General features: G+C 41.3%; 1 protein-coding gene across 2 annotated transcripts in view; it reads right to left on the bottom strand.

Annotated features, from left to right (window-relative positions):
• gbe1b (glucan (1,4-alpha-), branching enzyme 1b) overlaps positions 1-25,582 on the bottom strand; it is a 144,215-nt gene that overhangs the window by 40,916 nt on the left and 77,717 nt on the right. For both annotated transcript variants that reach the window (XM_028573736.1, XM_028573737.1), the window contains exons 11-12: positions 18,813-18,923; positions 18,550-18,721 (exon numbers count right to left, since the gene is read on the bottom strand). In XM_028573736.1, the coding sequence (XP_028429537.1) occupies positions 18,550-18,721; positions 18,813-18,923 (283 nt within the window). The remainder of the gene's footprint in view (positions 1-18,549; positions 18,722-18,812; positions 18,924-25,582) is intronic.

The following is a 25,582-nucleotide window of genomic DNA, read 5'->3' as shown; positions in this document are numbered from 1 at the left end:
CAAGCGAAAAGACGATGGAGTTCTCATGAGTATTCTGCTGCCACTAGAGGGACTGTGTCAATATCCCGCGTGACCGCAGAGCCTCGAGGAAGAAACAGCCCATTTCAAGAGCCTTCCTCCATTGTCCAAATCATCTTCCCTCCATGCTAAACAACAACACCACTGTACCACTTTAGTACAGTTGGCGTGGAGATGCGTGGTCCCACTTTATATACAGTCTATGGATTGGCCGAGCACATACTGCACAGCACAAAGAATGAAGGAATGAGTGGCTAAGCCTACATAGTTTAAAAATTGCTCCACTTGTTATTACAGACCTAATGTAACAATAGAAAACGAGATAATGGGGCGACCTCTAGCTCACCCAGTAGAGTGTGCGCCCCATATAGGCTGAGTCCTTGGCAGCGGCCACAGGTTCAAATCCGACTTTGCTGCACGTTCCCCCTCTCTCTCTCCCTTTTCCTGTCTTCAAGCTGTCCTCTCAATTAAAAGCCCAACAAATCATATTGAAAACTAGATACGGTCTACATTCTCAGCCCACTTGAAAACGCAAGTATAAAAAAGTAAAACAGAGGACTGTGCTGAATGAAAAATTGCCACGGACTTGCTACAATTTGACAACATTCATTCAAGAAAACAACATGATTTCTTTCTTATTATTTTACAAGGGCAGTCACACTAAGCATCGCATTCTCTGTATTCAGGTAGCATTCACAAAATATCAAGACCTGTCAAAAGGGAGAAATGGCATAAAAGAATACTCTCAAACACTGTGCTAGAGGCGCCTCCCTTTAAGTACCACCTAAGGAATAAGCCCTGTGATTACCTCAGGGAACACATTTCTCAAGGAGAAAAAAAAAATCCACATTCAGATACTCTTTCACTGTCAGGCATCAATATGTGATGTTCAATGCATAATTTACGATTTTGGTGTATCCGCCCTCAGTCTGGCTCGTCAACATCTACAGTTCTTTTGAGTTCCTTCACTTCCCAGAATGACTTTCGACATGCCCTGGAGAAATGGGCTCTCTGTGTTGCACTGTGTTGCATACAGTATGTGTAGAGCATGTGGTGTGAGTGAGAGCAACCACAGTGGTGTTAAACATTTTATGGCGAAGCAAAAGTCAGAGATGGATCAATGTGTGTAATGCACAGTTCAGCCATCAAAGAGGTTGTTGTACTTCACATGCCACGGACAACAGATCCATGAAGGTGCAAGCTACAAATGCGTTTCACAGGTATTCAGCTATGTGCCATGTGTCTGAGGGCTGAGTCTACCCAGAGCTGTGTCCCAATTCCATGCAACATAGTAATTCTAAGCAGGTTTTGAGAAATCTGCTTGATTTGGGAGTGTGCTGTTCACGGACTCTGTTGTCCCAAAATGCAACGCACAAAGGAAATGGTGTAGTTACTCACAGCTGCAAAATTGTTTTAACAAATTGTGGATGGAAAAGCTCGGTGAAAACCTCACAAAACAAGCAAACAAAAAAAATGGATTTGCATTCTCTTGAAGTTTAATCAGCAGCCATTTTCTAAAGCTTACTCTAAGTTGGATTGACATCTCTCATGCCAAGTCTTGTATCGCCTCAGAGTATAAAACAGAAGAATACTATGATTGCTTGTATACAAAAAAAAGTATACTATAGAAATGTGTATATAGTGCTTGCTGTATTCAATTAGTATGTAATTTGGTTTTGGCTTCTGGGAGCTCAATTTTTTCCAGCCAAATGTGCACCAGGTCATTTCCCTGATTAGTTCCTACTCTCTGGTTGAAGATGTGCTCATCAGTCAAAATGGGCTCATTGGAACTAAAACTAGAATTCAACCCCCCATGACACATGATACCACCGCAAACCAGATGTTGGTATCCCTGCACTACAATGGACTTGTTGGATTTTTCAAGATGTTAACTTGTTTGCTCTGGTTTAAACAAACTCTGATATGTTTGCCCGTCTGGTTCAATTAGGTCTTGTTCATTTAGGAAATAAACTGTATATAAAGATGGACGTAGCGTCTCCACTTTCTCCCAATGTACAAAAGTAAAGCTAAAAAAAAATTCCAGGATATGGGTGCTGCCATCCTGTTATTTTGGAGCCAGACCGCGGTATTGAAGTCCCGCCCATACTCATGACCAATCCCAGCCAATCCCGGCTGTCAATCATGGCGTTTCACCCGGTTATCATAGCATCAAATAACTAATAAAACCAAACTTATCAGAAAAATGAACACTTGAACAAACATCAGCGTGATCAGAACTATCTACAATAACAGAAACCATCTTTGGGAAAAAAGTATTTGATTTGATTTTTTTTTTTTTTTTTGGCCCATGTCCCATCCGCTTATACAGTCTATGCATCAAAATTTAGGAAGGTGAGAAGATTTGGTCAGATTGACAAAACCAATGCACCTAGACAAGCTGGAAAAAAAAGGTCTGTCGCCTCAGTGGTCACGGATATAAGACATTTCCATGAATTCAAAAGTTGAACTAAACAATTTTGGATCATTTGTCAATGTCTGCTGATTATGACAAGAATTGTATCCAATCACACCGCAGTACAAGATGGCTCATTTCTGTCTCCAGTCTTCCATCATGTCACAGTCTGAACTGCTGCCCATGATCATCTGTTTCTCTTTGTGTGAACTTTGTGTGACCACCGGGGAGAATACAGTAAAAACTTTAAGCGCCAATGAGCACAGTGTCACTTGCTGTCGGTCACTGGAATACATTTTGTTTTGATTTTCCCCACAGGCCCCTGTAGCGCTGATGATGCCGAATAGATCACCGAAACTGTCCAATAAATGAGTTAACCTGTCAGTCCATGTGACTTTATGTTCACAACTCTTGGTTTGTTTGTAACAAGTCAGCGTGAACCCATAATGGACCAGAGCTTAAAGGAAACAATGGATCTCTTTTTTTCCCTTTGGTTTAGACTCAGTGAACTGAACAACAGGCGTAAACACAGTCGGGGCAAAACTAATGAGCATATAAATGAACGGTTACTCCACACTGCATTTTCAAATATTTCAACGTGATGTGACTTCATTTACTGGCCCACACTTGACCTGCACAAAATACAAACACCACCACAAAACAAACTGTACCCAGAAATGGAAAGTCTTTGGCTAACTGTTACTGAACAGTGTGAAAATGTTTCAGTGTGGACTTTTCCATTAATGAGCTAATCCTTATCATTCACTTGCTCTGTGAGAGTGTGCGTTTGGCATATGGGGGCAGGGAGGGCAGGTACACACACCAACATACACAAAGGCACACACATACACAAAAACACAGGGGTTAAAGGAAAAAAACCCTGATCTTCCTAATCTGTCGAAAACAGCGCCCGCCCAGATACAGGCCGGGGCTTTGATAAAAGCTCTCAACAGAGCTTCATTAACCGTGTAAGTGCACCAGCCTCTTTTGCCTGTATTTACTTTCACTTTCCTAATGTTATTATTTTATAAAGTCTAGTGGAGATGATTGATTTCCTGTACAGGTTGATTCAGTGCCCCGTGGAAGCTTTTGACTGTTCTTTTCATTTTAGCTTTAAAGAAACACATTGGACACACCTCCATTAGGTAATCATTTCCCTCTCCTCTACGATAACACGGCAATGTTCCTCCCATATGCCTGCATTAATCACCATGATAATAACCTTCCTCTGCCTCCTCACAGCTGAAATAAACCAGATAGCACATTCGGTAACGAGGATGAAATATGATGGATTCTCACCACAATACACACATGAATAAAATCATCATTTGTGTCTCATAATATGTCTGGGAAACGGTTATCCGAGATAAAATACCGTGAGGAGTTGAATATATACAAGGGTTTTTAAACAATCATTAAAAGGATAACTGCAGTTTTTTTTTTTTTTTACAATGTCTGACTGCAATGAAATCGGATGGATAGGAAGATAAATATTCATTTCCAGGTACATTTTTACAAACTACACACACACAGCAAATATATTAGGTCATAGTTGACCCATGAAGTCGGTCTGTAAACTGGAATGGTTGTTTCCATAAAACACAGTTTTTAGTGATGTCTTCCCTTTGATCTCAGAAATTTACTTAGTGAGTGCAATTATTACTATTAACTGCAAAACTAAAGACCCAAATTGTAAAAGACAAATTGTCCTTTAAGAGGAGTTTTTTGGCATGGCTCTGGGGATGGCAGTGTTGGTGGGTCAATCCACCACTTTGGTCCAGACTGAATATCATATCTACATAACTATTGGATGGATTGCCATTTCATTTGGTATAGCCATAGTGCCTAAAAGGATGAATAACTGGTAATCCTCTGACTTTTCCTCTACTGCCTCCAGCATGTTGACATTTGTGGTTTTGAGTGAAATATCTCATCAACTATTAAGTGGATTGCCATAAAATGTGGTACACATGTTCAAGGATGAACTATTGTAATTCCTTACTATCAGGTTGATCAAATAAGTCCCTGAAGACTCTCCAGCTGATCCCGAACGCTGCAGCGCGTGTGCTGACAAGAACTAAGAAAAGAGATTATATTTCTCCTGTATTAGCTTCTCTGCATTAGCTTTCTGTAAAATCCAGGACTGAATTTAAAATCCTTCTCCTGACCTACAAAGCTCTTAATGGTCAGGCACCATCATATCTTAAAGAGTTCATAGTAACTTATTGTCCAACTAGAGCACTGTGCTCCCAGAATGCAGAGTTCCTCTCCTGTGGCTCCTCTCCTGTGGAACCAGCTCCCAGTCTGGGTTCGGGGGGCCGACACCATCACACATTATAGAGTAAACTTAAAACTCTCCTCTTTGATAAAGCTTATAGTTAGGGAGTGAGAAGTTGCAGCGTTCGCCTAGACCGGCGAGGGAGGATGTATAGCTGCAGACATGGCACCCCTTCTCTTCTCTGCTTCTCTTCATATTCGTCAGATTCATCTACCAACCATTATAGCGCTGGCTAAGGTTTGCTTTGGACCAGCTCTTAATTATGCTGTTATAGTTTTAGACTGCCGGGGCACTTCCTTTGACACACTGAGCTCCTCTGTCCTCTCTCTTTCCATCTGTGTGCATCCATGTCCCAGAAATGCTTGTTAATAACTTAATAACTCTGGGGTGCTTATTCCCCAGAGTCCTTATGTTTTTTCGGCCCGCAGTTATTCCTTGGATTAGGGTGGCACCTAAATCATGGTTGCAGCTGTCGCCGTGGTCTTGCTCCGCGCCCTGCTACATCCTGCTACGCTCTGCAGTGCCCTGCTACGTCCTGCTATGCCCTGCAGTGCTACACCATGAACTACTACAACTACTATTTCTAGTCATAGTTCCATTATCTTTATTTTAACTATAATTGCCACTGTTCATCACACCCTGAACGGGCACCGTCAGACACCAAGAGCCTGGGTATGTCCGAGGTTTCTCCCTAAAAGGAAGTTTTTCCTCGCCACTGTCGCACTATAACAATAAATGCTTGCTCTTGGGGGAATTACTGGAATTGTTGGGTATTTGTAAATTATAGAGTGTGGTCTAGACCTACTCTATCTGTAAAGTGTTTTGAGATAACATGTTATGATTTGATACTATAAATAAAACTGAATTGAAATTTGGTGATCCCCTGACTTTTGGCACTAATTCCTAATATTCTCAATTATGAAGGGCAGAAGTTGGAAGTTGCATGACTTAAACAGAGAATACCAACTTCTTAACCTGACTCCGCCAGATGGATTGCTTCGCATTTGCTCTGGGAACTTTCCGTTGGAGAACTTTTGGGAAGGGGTGAAAATACTGGTTAGCTGATTGGATGAACCATCTGTCTATCACCTATGTTGGTGATAGACGGGCCAAATCAACCAATCAGATCCACGAAGCGTATAAAAATACAACCACAAGCCCGCCCCTGCTGCTGCAGGCAAAGCATAGCTCGTTAGCTCAGCAAGCAAGCAACATGTCGGTAAAGGATATTTGCCGTTTGTGTAACGAGAATTTAGGAATAAAAGGCACCATTTCAGGTTCCCGGACCGCTGTCTGAAAATACTAGTTAGCTGATTGGATAAACCATCTGTCTATCACCACCTAACCCGCCTCAAAACCAACGCTGATTGGCCCGGTCGTTTGGCTAACGGCTCCAAATTTTCTCTATCTCAAGATGCCAGACTGATCTGCGAGTGGAAAACTGGAGCTCGCGAGATCAGGACGGTCTCACGAGGCTACCAACTTCTGCCCTCCAATAGGTGATTTAGAGTCCCTCTATTTAAAGGAATACGCCGACTTATTGGGACTTATCGATACATACCCTTCTCATCTCCATGCGTGTTGTAACTGTGTCTGACGCCCCCCAGCGCTAGCCTCAGCTTAACTTTGTGTTTAGTGCTAATTAGCAAAGTTAGCATGCTAACACAGTAAACTAAGATGTTGAACATGGTAAACATTACACCTGCTTAATATCAGCATTTTAGCATTGTCATTGTTAGTATTTAGCTCAAAGCACCACTGTCCCTATACAGCCTAATTGAGGCACTAGTATGACTGTAGACTCTCAGTCTTGAAAAAATAAAAATAAAAACTCATGGTTTTCTGAAAGCAGTATATAATAATATACGAAAAAAATAACAAGTCTGGTTTTAAAATTGCACGTTCACCTGTTGGACACTGTTCGGAAGATGTCGCCACATCCCCAGATGACAGCAATTAAAGTGTGTAGTTAATTGTGCCATCATAACCAATTAATGATGTGTAAAAAAGGGAAAAGGTGATTTTATTTAGTTTAAGAAGTTGTGCTAAGATTTTGCACCCATGCTAAAGGGTGACAAAAACAACTTAAAGTTTCTTGGATAATGTTGATGCTTAACTGTATGGTGGTTCCAGTAATGATATGATTAATAGGGGGCAACCATGTTTACACAAGGTTATGTCAGACAGCTTTTTAGCTGGCACATCCCATTACTCCTCTACACAGCCTTGCATCTGATAAGGACCTGACAGTGACACAGTCCCCTCAGTAATTAGCAGCACAAGAAGGAGCCAAGGATCAATGTGTTTTCCATTGGAGGGATTCTGGCAAAGGAAGATCAATGAGGGAATCAGAGGAGATGGGAGGGTGAGAGTCACAGGTTTCACATGCAGTGCAAGAGAAAAAAGAAAAAAACGCTGCAAACAGGATGCAAAGATTATTTGCACTTGCTAGATTGATTTCTCGTTACTGTGTTAATGTACACTCCCACTCCCAGTTTGCACATTAAATAAGCATTACTGGTCCAACAGCAGGGATGGGAATGCCGTGTTCATCCAAAACCACAAGCCTGAAAGCACAGTTAGCGGAGTTAGCTCTCAGTGCAATTATCTATTTGAAATGTATGAGGAAGCGCTGGTTTTCAATGCACCGACCAAGGCTGCAGTATAATGGTTGTATTGTAGCACTCAATGAATACGAAGTGTGGGGAGAAGTTTTCAGCTCAATAATTTAGGCTACAAATCTGCAAGGTTACCTTAAGTCTCTGTGAGCCCTGAAAGTCAGGAAGTGCAAGCGCTTCCATTCTGTCCCTGCTGATGTAATGATAAAACCAGTGAGGTGTTTCATTACTCCCACGCCACTCGGCGCTTTAATGTCATTGACACTCCAACATCCTTTACAGTATCCATCTCTCAGCATCCCAAATACGTATGCTCCCTGTGTCCTCTTGCTGTGTGCTGTTTGCTATTGGTCATGGGTAAATAAATGTTTTTTTCTAGGCTAGGCACATCAAATTGATTTGCTTGCTCAAACAATTTGCTCTTGCTTAGCGCTGACTAAATGACTCTGTCATCATTGATCCATCGACACGGCATGTCATCTCAGATCTACTTGATCCCCCAATGCTCACCCCGTGGCCTGAACTTTGGAAAGTTGTCAGGGATGAACTTCAGGGTGTTGTCTCTTTGTAGATTTTGAAAAGTCCCGATTTAACTTTCGTCCATTATTACAGTTATCAAAAGTTGATAGCGCCATCCTTTAAGCCAGACAAAGTTGTCAAAAGAGAACAATATTCCTTTTTCTGCCTTCCTAATACTCCACACCATATCTCTGCTCTTCAAATCACTGAGCATTACTTTGAAATAAATTAATGTTGGATTGCAATTTTGCCTTATTTGTCTAAGTAATTCTGCCAACTTTGATTTAAGGGAATGGAGCACAATTAGGCATAATTGTTAAGTAATCAATTTAATAAGGAGGAATTAATGTCACTTTATTTGGGTACTTTTCATGCTCTCTAGAACAGCTCTGTTAATCCTACAGAAGAGTTTCTCCTTCTATGATACAACACCTACAAACAAAAACGGACAAATGAACTGATGCATGAAAAGTTCTTACGAAAATAAAAATGGAAATGTCATAACTGTCTGAATTACATTCACGATAAAGAGCCTTCAAAAAAGAGAAAAGGCCTTCTCGGTTCAAATCTCAGTCTTTCATTTTAGCAGCTCTAATTTTTATTTACTCTCCTGGATAATACACAGAAAAGACTGATACGGAATATGCAAACGAGGCAAATGGGAAGCATGAACACACGTGTAGATAGTACATGGGTAAATATCATGCATATTACTACTTAGACCAGTGGTTACAAAACCCTTTCATGTCTAGGATCCCTAAACTGACACAAATTAGACCACATACCCCCATTTAATAAGATGTTGTCCTAGGGACCCCCATCTGCAAGGATTTTTGCTTAAATGTTTTATTACAGAAAGAGTATGGAACCCATGACCAAAATAGTCATACATTCTGTCATTGTGTCACTTAGGGATGGAATTATAGTGAAAATAAATGATTAAATTTTTAGAAACGTCAGATCACTGCGGAATAAGACGGAGGAACTTTCCACACTCATCAGATACGATCTGGATTATCGGCAGACTAGTCTCTTTTGCTTCACCGAGACATGGCTTACTGATGATATAAACTTTCAACTAGACGGTTTTAGCATCATTCGCTTTGACAGAGATGCAACAAGAACACGGAAGTCAATTGGGGGTGGGCTTTGCATGGCTGTCAACGATAAGTGGGCAACAAACACTACGGTGAGGGAGACTGTGTGCTGTAAACACTACGAGCTAATGACTGTGTCTTTCAGACCACATTATCTACCCCGTGAATTCTCCCAGATTACTGTCATTTTAGTGTATGTTCCAGGGCCCGATTTTGATTTAGCAGCCGAAAACCTAACTGATAGCTATAATAGAGCTGTCAATCAGAATGGAGACCAAGCAGTGTTTATTCTGGGTGATTTTAACAGGTGTGATATCACCACCTATCTGCCAAATTTAGAGCAACATGTCACAATTCCCACCAGAATGCAGAATATACTTGACTTATGCTACAGTAACATCCCAGATGCATATGTGTCAAAATCACGCCCACCCCTCGGCCGCTCTGATCACAATGTAATTTTGTTACTGCCAAAATACAGGTCACAATTGAAAATGGGGGAACCCATAACACAATGCATTAGAGTATGGGATAAGGAGGTAGCCGAATCTCTAAGGGGCTGTTTTGAATTAACAGACTGGGATTTGTTTTTTAACAATAGTGACAATGATCTTAACTTTTTAACAGACTCACTTACCTCCTACATTTTATTCTGTGAGGATACCGTAACGCCCATCAAACAAATAAGGATATTCCAAAATAATAAAAAATGGGTTAACAAGGACATGAAAATCTGCCTGGTCCAGAAAAAGAAGGCATTTTTGGAAGGAGATCAACTCAGGGTGAGGGAATTGGAGAAGGAGTTTAGGAGGAAGGCCAAGTTGGCTAAGCTCGATTATAAGAACAAGGTGGAGCAAAAGTTAATTTCTGGGAATGCGAGGGAAGCATGGCAAGGATTGAACATCATGATGGGCAGAACACCCAAGCCTGCAGGGGCTGTCTGCCCAGACCCAACTATTGCGGAGAAATTGAACATCTTCTTCGCCCGTTTTAATGGGGGCAGCACAACACCCACCTGGGCCCCCCCAAAACCCAGCTCCAACCTCCAACCCCTCTTTATTGATGAGCAGCTGGTGACCTCCACGCCCGCAGAATCAACCCACACAAGGCCTCAGGCCCTGACAGGCTTAGAGGCAGGGTTTTGAAAGAATGCTCCACTCAGCTAAGTGGCGTTCTCACCAGGCTGTTCCAACACCTACTGGACTCTGGCTGTGTCCCGGACCAGTGGAGGGAATCCACCATCATTCCAATCCCCAAAAAGGCTCCTGCTAAGGACCTAAAGGATTACAGACCAGTGGCACTAACATCTGTGCTGTGCAAATGTATGGAGAGGGTGGTCTGTAACCTACTATCAGGCATGGTGTCAGACAAGCTGGACCCTTTCCAGTTTGCCTACAGGGCAGGACGGGGTGTGGAGGATGCAAGCCTCACACTCTTAGATAATGTCACCAAAAATCTGGACTCAGCACATCCACACACCAGGATTTTATTTATGGATTTTTCCTCAGCTTTTAACACGGTGTGCATTGATAAACTTTTACATCACCTTTCTGACCTTCACGTTCACCCAACACTGACCCTGTGGACAAAACGTTTTCTGCTGGACAGACCACAACAGGTGTCTTTTAATGGGGTTGAATCAACCAAGCTTATTTTAAATACTGGACTTCCCCAAGGCTGTGTTTTATCCCCAATCCTCTTCTCTGTGTATACTAATAACATATTGTGTAACAGTGAAGGTATGGCACTTTTAAATATGCAGATGACATTGCTTTGGTTGCACACATGGCCAATATTGACGCTGTAACCCGCTACCAGCAGGTTGTAAACAATCTCTCTCAAACTTTTGTTGAGCTCTCCTTGGAGCTCAACACTACAAAAACTAAGGAGCTCTGCTGTGGGGGCAGTGACAAGGCATCACCTCTGTTCCAGCCACTTAGCATCCATGGTCAGCCAGTGGAACAAGTGGAGGTATTTCGGTACCTGGGCACAGAAGTAGACACTTCCCTGTCCTTTTCACAACACACAGACATAATATACAAAAAATCACAACAGCGGCTACACCTGCTCAGGAAACTCAGAACCTTTGAGATCAGTAAGGACGTGCTAACTTTGGTTTACCGCTCCCTCATCGAATCAGTTCTCACTTTCAATATCTCTTCCTGGTTCAACCAACTCACCATCAAACACAAAACAAGACTTTCACGCATAGTGAATCATGCTGCCAAAATAACTGGCTCATCCCATGCTCCCCTATCTGAGCTGTACAATCGCTCAGTGATCAGGAAAGCTAACCTGATCACAGAGGACCCGTCTCACCCCTCCATCAATCCTTCCAGCTATTACCATCAGGCAGGCGTTTTAGGGTACCATTGGCCCGGAAAAACCTCTACAAGAAATCCTTCATCCCATCTGCAATAGCCATATTGAATAGGACAAAATGAACACTACAGTCAGCTGATACCTCAAATTCATCCCATGTCTTGTTTTTACATGTATGTATGAATGTCTCTTTGTAACTGGAGCCTTGTCAAAGACAATTTTCTGGAACCCTGTGTTACAGACAATAAAGTATTATCTTATCTTATCTTATCTTATCTTATACCCCCATTTAATAAGATGTTGTCCTAGGGACCCCCATCTGCAAGGATTTTTGCTTAAATGTTTTATTACAGAAAGAGTATGGAACCCATGACCAAAATAGTCATACATTCTGTCATTGTGTCACTTAGGGATGGAATTATAGTGAAAATAAATGATTAAATTTTTTGCTGGGGACCCACTGGAACTCCTTCAAGGACCCCTGGGGGTTCCCGGACCCCACATTTTTACCAGTGGAAACTGTAGAGAATATAAACCCTCTGGTTCTGAAAGAAATGCTACTATACTAAACAAAGTGACTAAACTGGACTTGGCTTTTAAATGGCTTTATAAATATAGTGATAGTTCTTATATTGACTTGCATGTCCCTCTTCATGCTCTTTTTATTATTGCCTTATTTAGCCAGATTGAAGTGCATCGACTACTTTAGCCCCCTTTTTAATGGGGTGCTGTCTTAATCAGTCATCAACCAAAACAAGAGAGTCATAAAAAATGTTTTCCTTTTACTGCTGCGGTTATTGATTGAATTCATTGACAAATTGACATTTTAAGTACTGTTTTTCACTCACTATGTCATCTCTTGATGATTCTGATGCTGCATTGATTGGCTGAGAGTAAATGTGGCACCAAAAGTCCATGAGAGACAAAGCACCAACGAGTACAGCAGAGTGTGCCTTTAGCCAGAGAATCATATATAAATTACTATCAACTGTGCTTTAGCTGCCCACATGGGGTCAGTTCAGTGACATCCTTTTCATTATGAGCTCCTCTGTTATGGTTGTCCACCAGGAACAGCTGCTTTGATTGTGCCACACACACACACACACACACACACACACACACACACACACACACACACACACACACACACACACACACACACACACACACACACACAGACACACACACACACACACACACACACACACACACAAATACTAATACCACACTGTGAAAATACTCTGTTACAAGCAAAAGTCCTGCATTGAAATTGTTACTTAAGTAAAAGTATGCAAGTATCATCAGGAAAATGTACTTAGTGTATTAAAAGTAAAAGCACTCAAGGCAGAAAAATCCTCACATTTTAGAAACTGGAAAGAATCCAAACATTTCTGTCAATCAACTAAGTGTTTAATCGGCTAACCAGCTCGGCTGTTCTGTACTTGCAGGCCTGTATACTGTTGGGTAGTTTAATTTACATTAAAATGTGTTTTGTGTGCGGTGATTTGTAAAATAACTAGTAACTAAAGCTCTCAGATGAATGTAGTGCAGTAAAAAGTACAATATTTCTCTCTGAAATGTAGTGGAATAGAAGTAGAAAGTGGCACGAAAAGAAAAGACTTAAGTAAAGTACAAGTACCTCAACATTTTTCCTTAAGTACAGATACTTGAGTAACTGTACTTAGTTACATTCCACAACTGGTGAATACTAATGCATGAGTGATAATGATTTCAAAGAGGCAGCACAAGCATTATAGAAATACATTTCCTTCTTAATGTTAAATAGTTATATGTATGCATGTATGTATGTATGTATGTATGCATGTATATGTATGTATGTATGTACGTACAGTATGTATGTATGTATAGTATGTACAGTATGTACAGTATGTATGTATGTACAGTATGCATGTATAGTATGTATGTATGTACAGTAGAGCTGACGATATGCAGAAAATCAAATATCACGATATTTTTCACCAAATACCTTGATGTCGATACCGCAACAGTATTGTAGTGTTGACAATTGGTGCTTTCACAAAATATTTACACAATGAGATTTTTGAAAAAATAATCATCAGTAATGTAGATATAATGACTTAGTGGGTAAAGGCAACTAATAGAACAGTTAACAGTCTGTTAAGTTCAGAAAATGACATCCCTTTACTGTAATGCAGCATTTAAAACCAGGAAAAGACACCACCTGTGCCATATTACGATATCCAAAATCTAAGACGATATTTAGTCTCATATCGCGATATCGATATATTGCCCAGCTCTGATGTACAGTATGTACAGTATGTATGTATGTATGTATGTAGGTATGTGTTATTTATTTCTGTATTTATTGTTTTTTGTATGCACCATCAACCAAATCAAATTCCTCGTGCTACCTACCTGGCAATAAATAGATTTCTGATTCAGATTGTGATTGTTTGGACTTAGAGCCTGACTGGATCACCCAGTCACCAGGTGGAGCTAAAATGCTGCACATCACAAGTGTTGGCGGTATTTACATTAAACCAGAGAGTGGCTCATCCAAGGAAGTACATTCCCTTCAACCAAGGTCATCATCCGAGAGCATTAATTATCACTTTATTATCTTTAGCAGCAGGCCTCCATAAAGCATGCCGGCGCTCAGATGATGTGTTGGAAATGAGAAGCGTCTCAACAGTGACTGAGACGTGGAATCAATTTAAAAAAAAAAAAAATAAGGGAACCTATCAGATCGTAGGCAGCTTGTGTCCTGTCTTTCACCATCAGCTCTGGAAAGTAAGTATTAATGTCAACCCCACTTCAAAAGGTTCCTTTGATTATAGTCAGCCTTGACTCGTTGGTCGCGAGCTACTTCAGAGATATATATCCATGAAAGAAATACAACAAATCTAATAACTGAGCACTTTACCCAAATGGAAAATAAATGACAAGGGATACTTCGAGCTATTTTAAGACATCATGAATTAGGATATCTTAATTATTGCAAAGGTAAAACCTGATTAGTCTTCTAAAGCTAAAAGAAAACAGACACTATGACATAATGTTATGTAAAAATGAATAAAATAAAATGCCACTATAGCATAAAAGATAACACCCCTAACAGTAGTGCAAATGAACACAGTATAGCTCATCAATTAAAAATGTATAGTAAAGGCTGTTTCTGCTTGTTGCCCATAGAGGACTTGAATCAACAGGAGAAAAATTGTGCATTCACAGTACAGTGTATATCTGTTCAGTGAACACCTACAGTACATGTAGGGTACGGTGTACATCTGTTCAGTGAACACCTACAGTACATGTAGGGTACGGTGTATATCTGTTCAGTGAACACCTACAGTACATGTTGGGTACGGTGTATATCTGTTCAGTGAACACATACAGTACATTTAGGGTACGGTGTATATCTGTTCAGTGAACACATACAGTACATGTAGGCAGAGGTGTCAAAAGTATTCACATTCATTACTCAAGTAGAAGTATAGATACTAGGGTTTGAAAAGACTTTTGTAGAAGTTGAAGTATCAACTCAAGCTTTATACTTAAGTAAAAGTGTAAAAGTACTGGTTTCAAAACTACTTAAAGTATAAAAGTAAAAGTAATGTAAGGCAGAGATCTTCAACCAGGGGTTCCTCAGAGTCATTGCAGGGGGGCCTCCAAATTATTCCATAATTCCAACATATTATTAACAAATATAAATTCCCACTGATGATAGGCTTACTGGCCTATAGGTAAGGTAGTCACTAAGATATCAGCCCACAGATACAGTTAATCCTAGATTTACTGTGCCACATATGTAACATTAAAATATGATTTATAAAATCATGCCAACAATTAATATTTTAATAGCTTATGAAAAAAGGGTACATAAGAAGGCTTTAGGTTGCCCTAACAGTTATTGTAGGCCCAGTTTAATATGCAACTTAATTTCATACAATATGTAGTAGGGGGTCCCTGCTACATCTCACTTTAAGTTAAGGGGTCCTTGGTTTAAAAAAACATTGAAGACCCCTGATGTAAGGGGGAAAAATGCCATTAAGGACAAAAACGTAACCCCAAAAAGTGGGGACAAAACCATATGTCTATAATAATGTTTAAGGGTGTGACGAGATCTCGTTTTACGAGATCTCGCGAGATTAAAACGTGACAAGATTTCTCGTCGAGGTGAAAAGTTGTCTCGTGAGGCGATGTGATTGCCTATTACTATTGAAGATCCCCCTGCCACTTTTAAATCATTTGTGTGGCAACATTTTGGTTTTCCTGCGGAAATAATAAACGGCGAAAGAGTGACAGACAAGACGAACGCAATATGTAAACATTGTAAGAAAAAAAAATGCCGATACCGCGGCTAACACGAGCACTATGCAAAAACACTTACAGCACCACCACAGCTCTCTACTAACTACTGCACCCACGACGAAAACATTAAAAGGGCAAACAACTCTAAAAGCCTTTGCATCTCTGCCACCGGTAAGTGCAAGAGCCACGGCAATAACGAGGGACATAGGCGTTTTCATTGCAGCTCATATAAGGCCATTTTCTGTGGTGGAAAATGTCGGATTTCGGCGACTCCTCCACACACTGGAAACGAGGTACGTCATCCCATCACGCGCGCATTTAACTCGCACTGTAGTCCCAAACCTCTACAAAGAAGCCAAGGTCAGTTGAATAAAAAACTATTTTCCATTCATATATTTCATCATTGAGGATTTCTTTAAATTTTTTTTAAAAATCTCGTCTCGTCTCGTTCTCGTGAACCCAATCTCGTGATGTGTCTCGTCTCGTGGAGTAAGCGTCTCGTCACACCCCTAATAATGTTATATTAAAATCGTACCTGCAAACTCAGAAGGGCTGAAAAAGGTGACACTTCTCTTCTGTGTTTTTCAGACAACGGCAGCTACAGTCTGGTGTTACAATCCTCTCCAGTGAAATACAGACACACTTTACAATGTTTAGCTCTCAGCATTTTAACCGTGTTTACTCCAGCTGCTAGCTAACGCTAGGCTAACGTTACCTGCTACCAACTGTAGTGTTAACTAGCGTCCCGTGCGGCGATGTTTCAGTTCCCTCTAACGTCCGTTTTCGGAGCATCAGAGAGAAGCGCAGGCATTTAAGTGGCACCTAAATAAGGCACCGAAATCCACGTTGCTATTCGGTCCGGTAGATAACGGGCGTTAAGGCACCGGTGGCGTATTAGCACCGGGTCTGTGCAGGTTTGATGGATCGCGTACAAACCAATAGGGTGTCGGAATGACTATGTTTATACTTCTCATCCAACCACAATCACATTCACTCTCTCCGGATGGAGCGATTTGGATAGGGTTTTTTGTGTGTGTGTTTTTGAACGATGAACAAGCTGAACTGAAATATGAGTAACGAGGCTATTTTTAAAATGTAAGGAGTAGAAAGTACAGATAATTGCGTGAAAATGTAAGGAGTAGAAGTAAAAAGTATGCTGTAAAATAATTACTCCAGTAAAGTATAGATACCCAAAATTTCTACTTAAGTAAGGTAACGAAGTATTTGTACTTCATTACTTGACACCTCTGCATGTAGGGTACGGTGTATATCTGTTCAGTGAACAAATTCAGTACATGTAGGGTACGGTGTATATCTGTTCAGTGAACACATACAGGTGTATATCTGTTCAGTGAACACATACAGTACATGTAGGGTACGGTGTATATCTGTTCAGTGAACACATACAGTACATGTAGGGTACGGTGTATATCTGTTCAGTGAACACCTACAGTACATGTAGGGTACGGTGTATATCTGTTCAGTGAACACCTAGGGTATGTTGTGTCTGCCTGAGGGGAGAAGTTCAAATTCAGGAAGAATACATTACATGAAAAGGATTTGAAATGATTCAACCTCGACTCCTTTAACAAAAAATTTACCAAAAGGAAGGACTCCAGTCTGTGGAACAAAAAAAACCCCACATCAGATCTGCCCCCTCTACTGAGATGTTTAAGGGCCTTTTTATCCACATCTGAAACTCCACACCTGAACCTAAAAAGCCCGAAAGTACGGACCAAATGAGGTAGGTGTGAAAGCACCCTAAAGCACAGCTCAACTTTTCCCTGGCTTTTAAAGATAATTAAATTGCCACTATCAATTAGCCTTATATAATGATTTTTGTATTAGTTTATTGATCTTAATCTGGATTTCTGCCTGGGTATATGTGACCTATATGTATATGTCATAAATGGTGTATGCTGTTGACCTGTTTTTCTGCCTATGGTTGAAAAGCATTTTGGTCAGCTCACATTTAAAAAATTATTTTGACGTTTGATGCTACACAATCATTACCTCGATCGCACCTTAACTGTTCAATGTCACGTAGATTGATGTATTAATATGACCTGATCATATGATTTTATTAAATATATAAAATGGTATTTGACACTTAAGTGTTTGGAACATCAAACCAATTTAAACAATAGTCAAGGACAACACAAGTAAACACAAAATGCAATTTGTAAATGAAGGTGATCATTGTGAAAAAACAAAAAACCATTTGAAAAGTGATTGCCCCTAAATATGTTGCAACAACTGTGATGGAGGAATTTTGCCCACTCATGAACACTATGAGCGGCCTTTTTAAGGTCATACCACAACATCTCAACATGTACATTGTAAGCTGAATGTGTTGATTTTACATCTGAATTTTGAATTGTAATGTGTGTGAACGTAATGGATCAATTCCAAAATACAAGATATATATAATTGCAGTATATTAGGGCTCAGATAATAAAAAAAAATCTTAAAGCCAAAAGGTGATGTCGTGTTTTGTCTGACCAATGGTTTTTAAAAAAACTATTTTCAATGTTATACAGCAGAGAAAAGGAAGCAAATCCTTACACTTGACAGAAACAAGGTAAAGTACAGCATGTTTGCTTGCCAGGTGATTTAAATTAGTAATGGATTATAATGGTTGTACTTGCCTGCCTTTTTTTAAGTAATTGTTCATTTTTCTTACACTGCACTGTGACTTTTATTCATGTATTTCATACCGGTCGTATTTTATTTGAGCTGTTTTTATATTCTCTTTAAATAGTTTTTAACCGCTCTTTAATGTTTTGAATTGCCTTTGTTGCTGAAATATCTTAAACAAATAAAGATGGTTTCAATTGAAATATTCCAAAGGATGCCATCAAAAAACAGGACTGTAATGACCTGCACATAACAAGGGATAATACAATATTTTTTTATGTCTATTCTAGTATACAGTATCATTTCTATGTACCTGCAGGGTTAGGTTCTCTGCGTGTTACCAGGACCACTCACCTATGAAGTTGAGGTAGCCTTCTCCGCCCAGACCATGAGTGAGGAGGCGGATCATCTTATGCAGCTGTATGCCGCGGTCGATGACGGGTGTCATGGCAATAAGGGAGCTCATGTTGGTGTACATCTCCTTGTCCATCAACCAGAAGGCCAGACTCTTATCCCCAACCAGAGCCTGGAGACGTGGATTATGTTTTATGACCCACAGCAAGATAATCCACACTCTATTGACACTATAAAGTGGGATCTGGGAGAAATTTGCTTACCTGATCATGACTTTCTGCATAGGCTATGCATTTCTCACCATAGCGCCGGTTGGTCAGTGTGTGGACGATATTGCCCATGTCCCAGTCCTCATCCTTTAACTCCTTCAGGATCTACACAGTGACAGAGTTGGGTTATTGGAAAAAGGGTTTGATAGATGTGTAGCTGAGAGATCCATTCGGGCTCTGACTGATGTCTCAAGCTCAGTATTTCAGTTCTGGCACTCTTTCTTAAGTTTTTTTCTGGGTAACACTTCTCTCTCAGATCAATCTCTGTTTTGACATCTCTATATCCGCACTGTGAGTTATGTCTACCTTTAAATGGCGAAAATGGAGTTTTTAATAACTTCACTACAGCCCATGGGTAGTAAGGCATCAGCTCTCCCCACCTAAGATGGACAAGGTCAGAGCCTCTCATCCAAACGGAGGGATTCGACAATAAATCCCACCATGGAATCAATGACCTGCCAATGGCCTGCCTACATGCACACTTCCTGCCGAAAGGAGTCATTTTCAGAGGTCAGAGGGAAACGGAGGGGGGGGGGCGCACCATGTGCCCACACAGTGCTGCTATACAGTTTTAACAACGAAAAACGAGAGCACAGGGCAGAGGCAAGATAACCACATAGACTGCAGTGGTGCTGGGCATAGAGATAATTTAATAAACAAGAGAGATGTTAGAAAGCCACAGTATCAATAGCATTCTTAAATAGAAAAAAAAGAGAGTTTTTGCCCTCCAAGAACCCTTGGTAATAGACATGCAGCCTGTCTGATTGGTGGGGGAGTTGCAGAGTCAATCTCAGTGACAGGTTGAAGTCTGCTCGGTGGAATTTGCTGTGACAGCTGATTGACATGTCAGGAAACCTTTATATTACTCTACAGAGCCATAATCCTCTGAGTAAAGAGAGTAAATTGTGTCGATCAATATGTCTGAGATGAACTGGCTGGTCCACCTAAATAGAGGCTCTGCCGCTCTATATATCACCATCTGTTCACATTCACTCTTCTTCACCTTAGCCTTGTGTGGCCATATTAGGCATTGCCAATGCCGCCAGAAAACCTCTGCCGGGTGTCCCTCGTCTACATGTTCTAGAGATTCTCAGACCTCTGAACTCCCTCTGAGCTCAGTGCACTGCCTCAGATCCTCGAGCCGAGCCTCTGCTGGCTATTCTCTGGTTTAAATTCAACATCAAAACTGATGCTGAGGACCTTATACCTTGGAACAAACGTCAGCATAATTTCTTGAGCTAACAAGCAGGCTTTGACATAGACTGCCTTTAACCATCCCAGCCAGGTTTAATCTAACGTCCGCCTGTTTTTGTTCCATGTAACTGGAATTTTGCACCATGTTACATTGCGTTAAAATAACATGCTTATTTAGTTTCGTGAACCTGTTTTTGAGCGATTCACTTTTTGTTGTCGTTTCTTACCGTATTAAGTCATGAACATTTAATCTTACAGAGAAATGTGAGATGACTGAAGCCAAGTGTTCAGGCACATTAAGACATATAATAAACTAAATGGATATGTAAGGGATGAAAGGAGCAAAGGGGGCTTATACAGAGTCTTTCCCAATATATCAAAAGGTAATTATGCATGTACAAATAAACTAAGAAAGGAATGAAATATATTTAAAAATAAAAGTAAGCATTTCATTTGGCTTGAGGCGTTAAAAAGAAGAATCTTGAAGATGTGTAACAAAACAGATGCTTTTGCAGTTCAAGCTCTATATTTAATGTTCCTGTATATTGGTAATGAGAAATACAGTAGGACATAAAGGACAATGAAAGCATGTGCATACTGTAGTGAGTGAAGATGGGAAAATTTATTGAAAAAAAAACAAAAAAAACAGGGAGATTATCAGGTACATACGGAAACATAACCACAAGAGTGAAAACTATCAACACTATGAATAGTTAGAGGTCACATATGATCATTTTCAGGTTCATATTTACATGGTAACATGCTTTAATGTTCAAAAAACACTTAATTTTTCTCATACTATTTGTCTCAGTATACCAGTCCTCCCCCCTCTGTCTGAAACGCTCCGTTCTTGAAGCCCCCATCCAGAAAAAGCCCAGTCTGCTCTGATTGGTCAGTGTTTCTGGGTCTTCAGCATCTGTGCTCTTGGCGTCACTGCACTGTCAGCAGCCGGGGAATGACTGTACCGTTGCTGTAGCAGCACTTTCTATCTATATGGTTTAGTTGGGCGGCTACGGCTCAGGTGGTAGAGCGGTCGCCTACCAATCTGAAGGCCGGTGGTTAGATCCCTGGCCCCTGCAGTCCCATGTCAAAGTGTCCTTGGGCAAGACACCCCCAAATTGCTCCCGATGTTGCGCCATCGCTGTGTGAATGTTAATTGAAACTAAGTATAATGTGTGTAATGTAATGTAGCTGTGACACCACAACCGCAGGGAAGTCCTGACGGCTCGTTTAAAGGCACAGTTTCTGAATGCAGTACAACACCGTTGTGCCTTTCTCTGTGAATAGTGAGTGCGTTGTGATACTTTACAGTATTTAAATTGATTTAAAATAAAAATAGTCATGGAGATTACATTTCCAAATAATCAAGGCAGATGGGTCATAGTTACCAGGTGTCTATTCTCAAGACATTTTTACAATAAAAGGTATCTTGTTAAGGTAGAATGGGTAAGTAGCATCATGGAAAGTTAATATATGGATAAATTCACTAGTGATACAAAGTTTTAAAATGAATTTCACTCCTGCAGGTGAACTAAGAATGCAACACCAGCTGAAAATAAATAAATCCCCCTCCCCCCGCACACACCCACACACCCACACCAGTTCCAATATAAAAGCTAAACGACTGAATCTGCAGGATATACCCCGGGGATCATCCCCGGCCACCTCCACATCCACGTACAATCAGACACTTTACACTTCCTTATGAATCATTACAATTCAATTTAACCGCAAAAAAGTGGTCTGGGTGCAATTAATCTGGGAGTGGGACTGTCGGAGCGGAGAAAGGAGTGACTGGGTTGACAACTTCCCTACCACCAGCTCACCCACATCAGCCCCGACCAGCAGAGCTTCCTGGCACCACTGACACTCCACTTCATCAATGATAATGAGCAGCGCACAAATCTTACTTTACAAGCCTGCTGTCGGGAGCCAACCAGAGTGCCCGGATTAATTAGGCAGAGCCAGAAATAAAATGAAGGAAAAAAAAAAAAAAAAAAAACTAGCAGTGCATGATGAGGTCATCTCCCTTCCACTGACATGCTGTGACTGATTCAAGATCCTCTCTACTACAGTCATATGGTGCTGGGAAAGGACTCGGAGGCAGAGGCGTGTTTAGTGTAAAGCTCTTGTTTTACATTTGGTGGCAGTCCGAGCATGTTGCTTCTCCTGTCTTTGACAAAAACAATTCCTGTGTTGACTGAGGTTGCGTTGCTATGGGGAACATCTTCTCTTCACACACACACATTGCCGCCCCCTGAGATGAGCAGGCAACAAAGGTGTGCGACAATCGCATGGATCGAGGTAATCCCTCCCTATCTATACATTTTCACAGACGTTTTCGTGGAAATTAATGAACATTCTGCCCACGCAAATGTCTCCGCTGGAGGCTTGGCTCGGCTGAATGGCACTCTGAGCTCACCTCGCAGTTTGCTGGAGAAGGCAGCGTCTAAACCCTGCACCACCAGTTAACACCTTACAAGGGAGGCCTTAAGAGTGCAATTAGCTAACAAAATAAAGCAGGACGAAGCTGAATTGCTGACGTTAAACGAGGCAAGCGGAGGGTGACGCCGGGCCAAGGGGGGGGGGTCAAAGAGAGTGGGCGCCCCTAAAAGGCTGACATGTTTTCATAAACAAGCTGGAGTCCATCATTGCTTGCTTGCAGCCTGAATTTGATCAAGTCATGTTAATCGAAAGTGTTTTCAGTATGATGGACAGAACCAGAAATGGATTTCTCTCCCCCCCCTCCTGAAACAAATAAGAAGAGAGCTGCCCAGGCTGCTATTTTCATTCAATTAAAATAAATGGAGGAACAGAAACACAAATCGGGACAATTGACTCGGAGGTCATTCAAGTTGAAGAGCTGTGAGAAGCAGAGGGATGCTGGAGAATTCTCTGCATCGCCTTCTCTTCTCCCAGCCGCGGCTGGCGAGCCCCCCACCTCCTCCGTCTCTAATTGTTTCAATTACATCTCAATCTACTGGAGCTGGAGGGAAGGGTGCTTGTTAAATTAAAGGGCTTTTGTAACATTATCCATTAGGAGTGACAGCATTTTATGGTCATAATCAGATCGAATCATCCAAACTTGTGCTGTGCGCCTTATCTGCTCCTCATTAGGATATCTTAATTTTTCACAGCCTGTTGGTCCTAACAGCCTGCTGCAGCCAGTAATTGAGTCGTATCAATCAGTCATGCTGAGGACCAAACACAGCGTGAGGCCCCGCTCCAGGAACCGCGAGAGATTCATTGGTGCACACACGTGAATCTATAAATAAGCTCACAGCCATGTTGATCTGTCTCTTTGTCTGTCTCTCTTTCCTTCTGTCTGTCTCCAATTCATTCTGTCTGTCTGTCTGTCTGTCTGTCTGTCTGTCTGTCTGTCTGTCTGTCTGTCCCTCTGTCGTCAAATTTGTCTCTCTACCGTCTCTCTGTCCGTCCGTATGTCTGTCTGTTATCCCGAACGCCTGCCCTCCCCCGCTCCATGTCTCTACCCCTCACTGCAGGCTCCACTTCAGTCCATTCAAATCCCTCCCTAATTGACACTCTGTGAGAAAAGGCAAGGCTGGCCCTGAGTGCACTTCACTGACTATACCAAGGCATGTTCATATGAATGCTTCCCTGAACAGAAATACATGAACTTGGCCGCTCGCTCGCTCTCCTCCAGCTTTGCGATTCACGTGATGTCAAGTCTCCTCTGGGAGGCAACAGATGTAATTGAAAAACATGCAACCAGAAGAAGTATCTAAACAAGGATTGCATTGCAAGCAATACTGTTTGAAAAGTAAAAGCAGCAACAACCTCTCCAGAGGCGTCCCGAGGATAATCCTGTGAAACCTTTGGTTACCTTAGAGGACGCTGCGTCTCAGCGGTGCAGCGCTGCCTGCCGCACAGCTATTGCAAGCACCGCCGAGGAAGGTCAAGTCTGGGACTCTCTCTCTCTCTCTCTCTCTCTCTCTCTCTCCCTCCCTCCGCCACTCGCTTCTCCTCCCGCCATCCTCACTATTGAGTAAAGCCCACCGCTGTGAGAGACAGGCTTGATTAACGATGCACAGACTTCCCCCATCGAGAAACACAAGAAACTGTAGTGCAAGAGGATGCACGCTGCGCTGAGGTCACACACTCTGCTTTGCTTTTTCACCAAAATATGAGTAAATATAACTTTCAGTTTGTAGAAGTTAATAAAAAGGCACAGCTTTACTTTTAGTCTTACAAGTTCTGCAAACAGCTTTTTTCCTCAAATAACGAACGAACGAACGAACGAACGAACGAACGAACGAACGAACACACACACACTATCTATCTACTAACTATCCACATTCCAGCCAATCCAAACAGACAGACACATCCCCAGAGATGACCTGCTGCCTGTCTGCATTCCTACAAATGTACTTTCTTTCTTTTCATAAAACACTGTGGCATACTGACAATGGGTGGCATTTCTCACTAATACAGGCTTTGAGGAAACACCAGGGGAACAAGAAAATAAATTAGAGTTATGTACTGATCCCAAGTACAGTAAATCTAGCCAAGTTCTCCAGAAGAGGCAAACATTGCTCCAAAACAAGGTTGAAAGCAGCTTTGGGAGAGCAAGTCTGCACATGTGCAGCAGGGTGTTGGTGCCAGCAGAACAGAGAGCAGCGTTCAGATATAGAAATATATAATAATAACAACCTTATCTTTTCTGGCAGGGTATGTATGCTCTTTTCCTGTGCTAATCTGCGCCAGCATCATCCAGTTATGGACTGTCATACCTGACACGTACGCTGCACAGTTATAAACAATGTTTTCCCATTGTGGGCCATTAAGTACTTCCACAGTGGCAGTTTGGGCTCAAGTGCCGAGCTAAAGGGTGCTTCAACAGTTTTTGGTGGAAGGACGGAGAATATTTGGCGCCCATAATTTCCCATCTAGTCTGAAGCAGTGCTGGGTGGCAACACATCACTCGATGGTGTTATTACGTTTGCTGGTAACGACTGGACATGTACTCTTTCAATTTTAGTAGTGATAATAAATATTAAGTTGTTTTTGTTATTTTGCTATTCAAGGTACTGGTTTTGTGATCATCTTACCTAAATACTGTATCAGATTGTGGTTAAATTATCTAAAAATCATCTCCCATCACTGTCGCCCTGTTCATTTTGACACAATTTGTTGGCCCAGCTAATGACCTATTTTATATACTAAATCTGGTGTTAAAACTCTCCATAGTCCACCTCAGAGTCCTTTTAAGTCCACCATGTTTGCCCAAATAAAATGTTGGTGTCAATTATGTATGTGATTTAAGAATCAAATAAGGAGCTGTGAAAAGGTAAAAATGTTGTATAACTAATATTTAAATTTAATGCTTCGGGGCCCTATCTTGCACCCGGCAAATTTTTAAATAGCAAAAGCACCTGCGCCCATCTTTGCGCCCATGGACATGCTGGTCTTAAAGGGAGGTGTGTTCAGGTGCATTCTGGGAGTATTGCTATCTTGAGGCAGCACCGTTGACCAACAAAAACCTGGTCTAAAGTCAATAACGCAGCATTTCATTGTTATTTTAACAGCAAATTAGTCAAATGCGCCTAGGC

This window comes from Perca flavescens, chromosome 3 (genome assembly GCF_004354835.1).
Source record: "Perca flavescens isolate YP-PL-M2 chromosome 3, PFLA_1.0, whole genome shotgun sequence".
In the NCBI taxonomy this organism is placed as follows: Eukaryota; Metazoa; Chordata; class Actinopteri; order Perciformes; family Percidae; genus Perca; species Perca flavescens.
The sequence above is the reverse complement of the archived record's forward strand: the minus strand, read 5'-3'. Positions and strand labels throughout refer to the sequence as shown.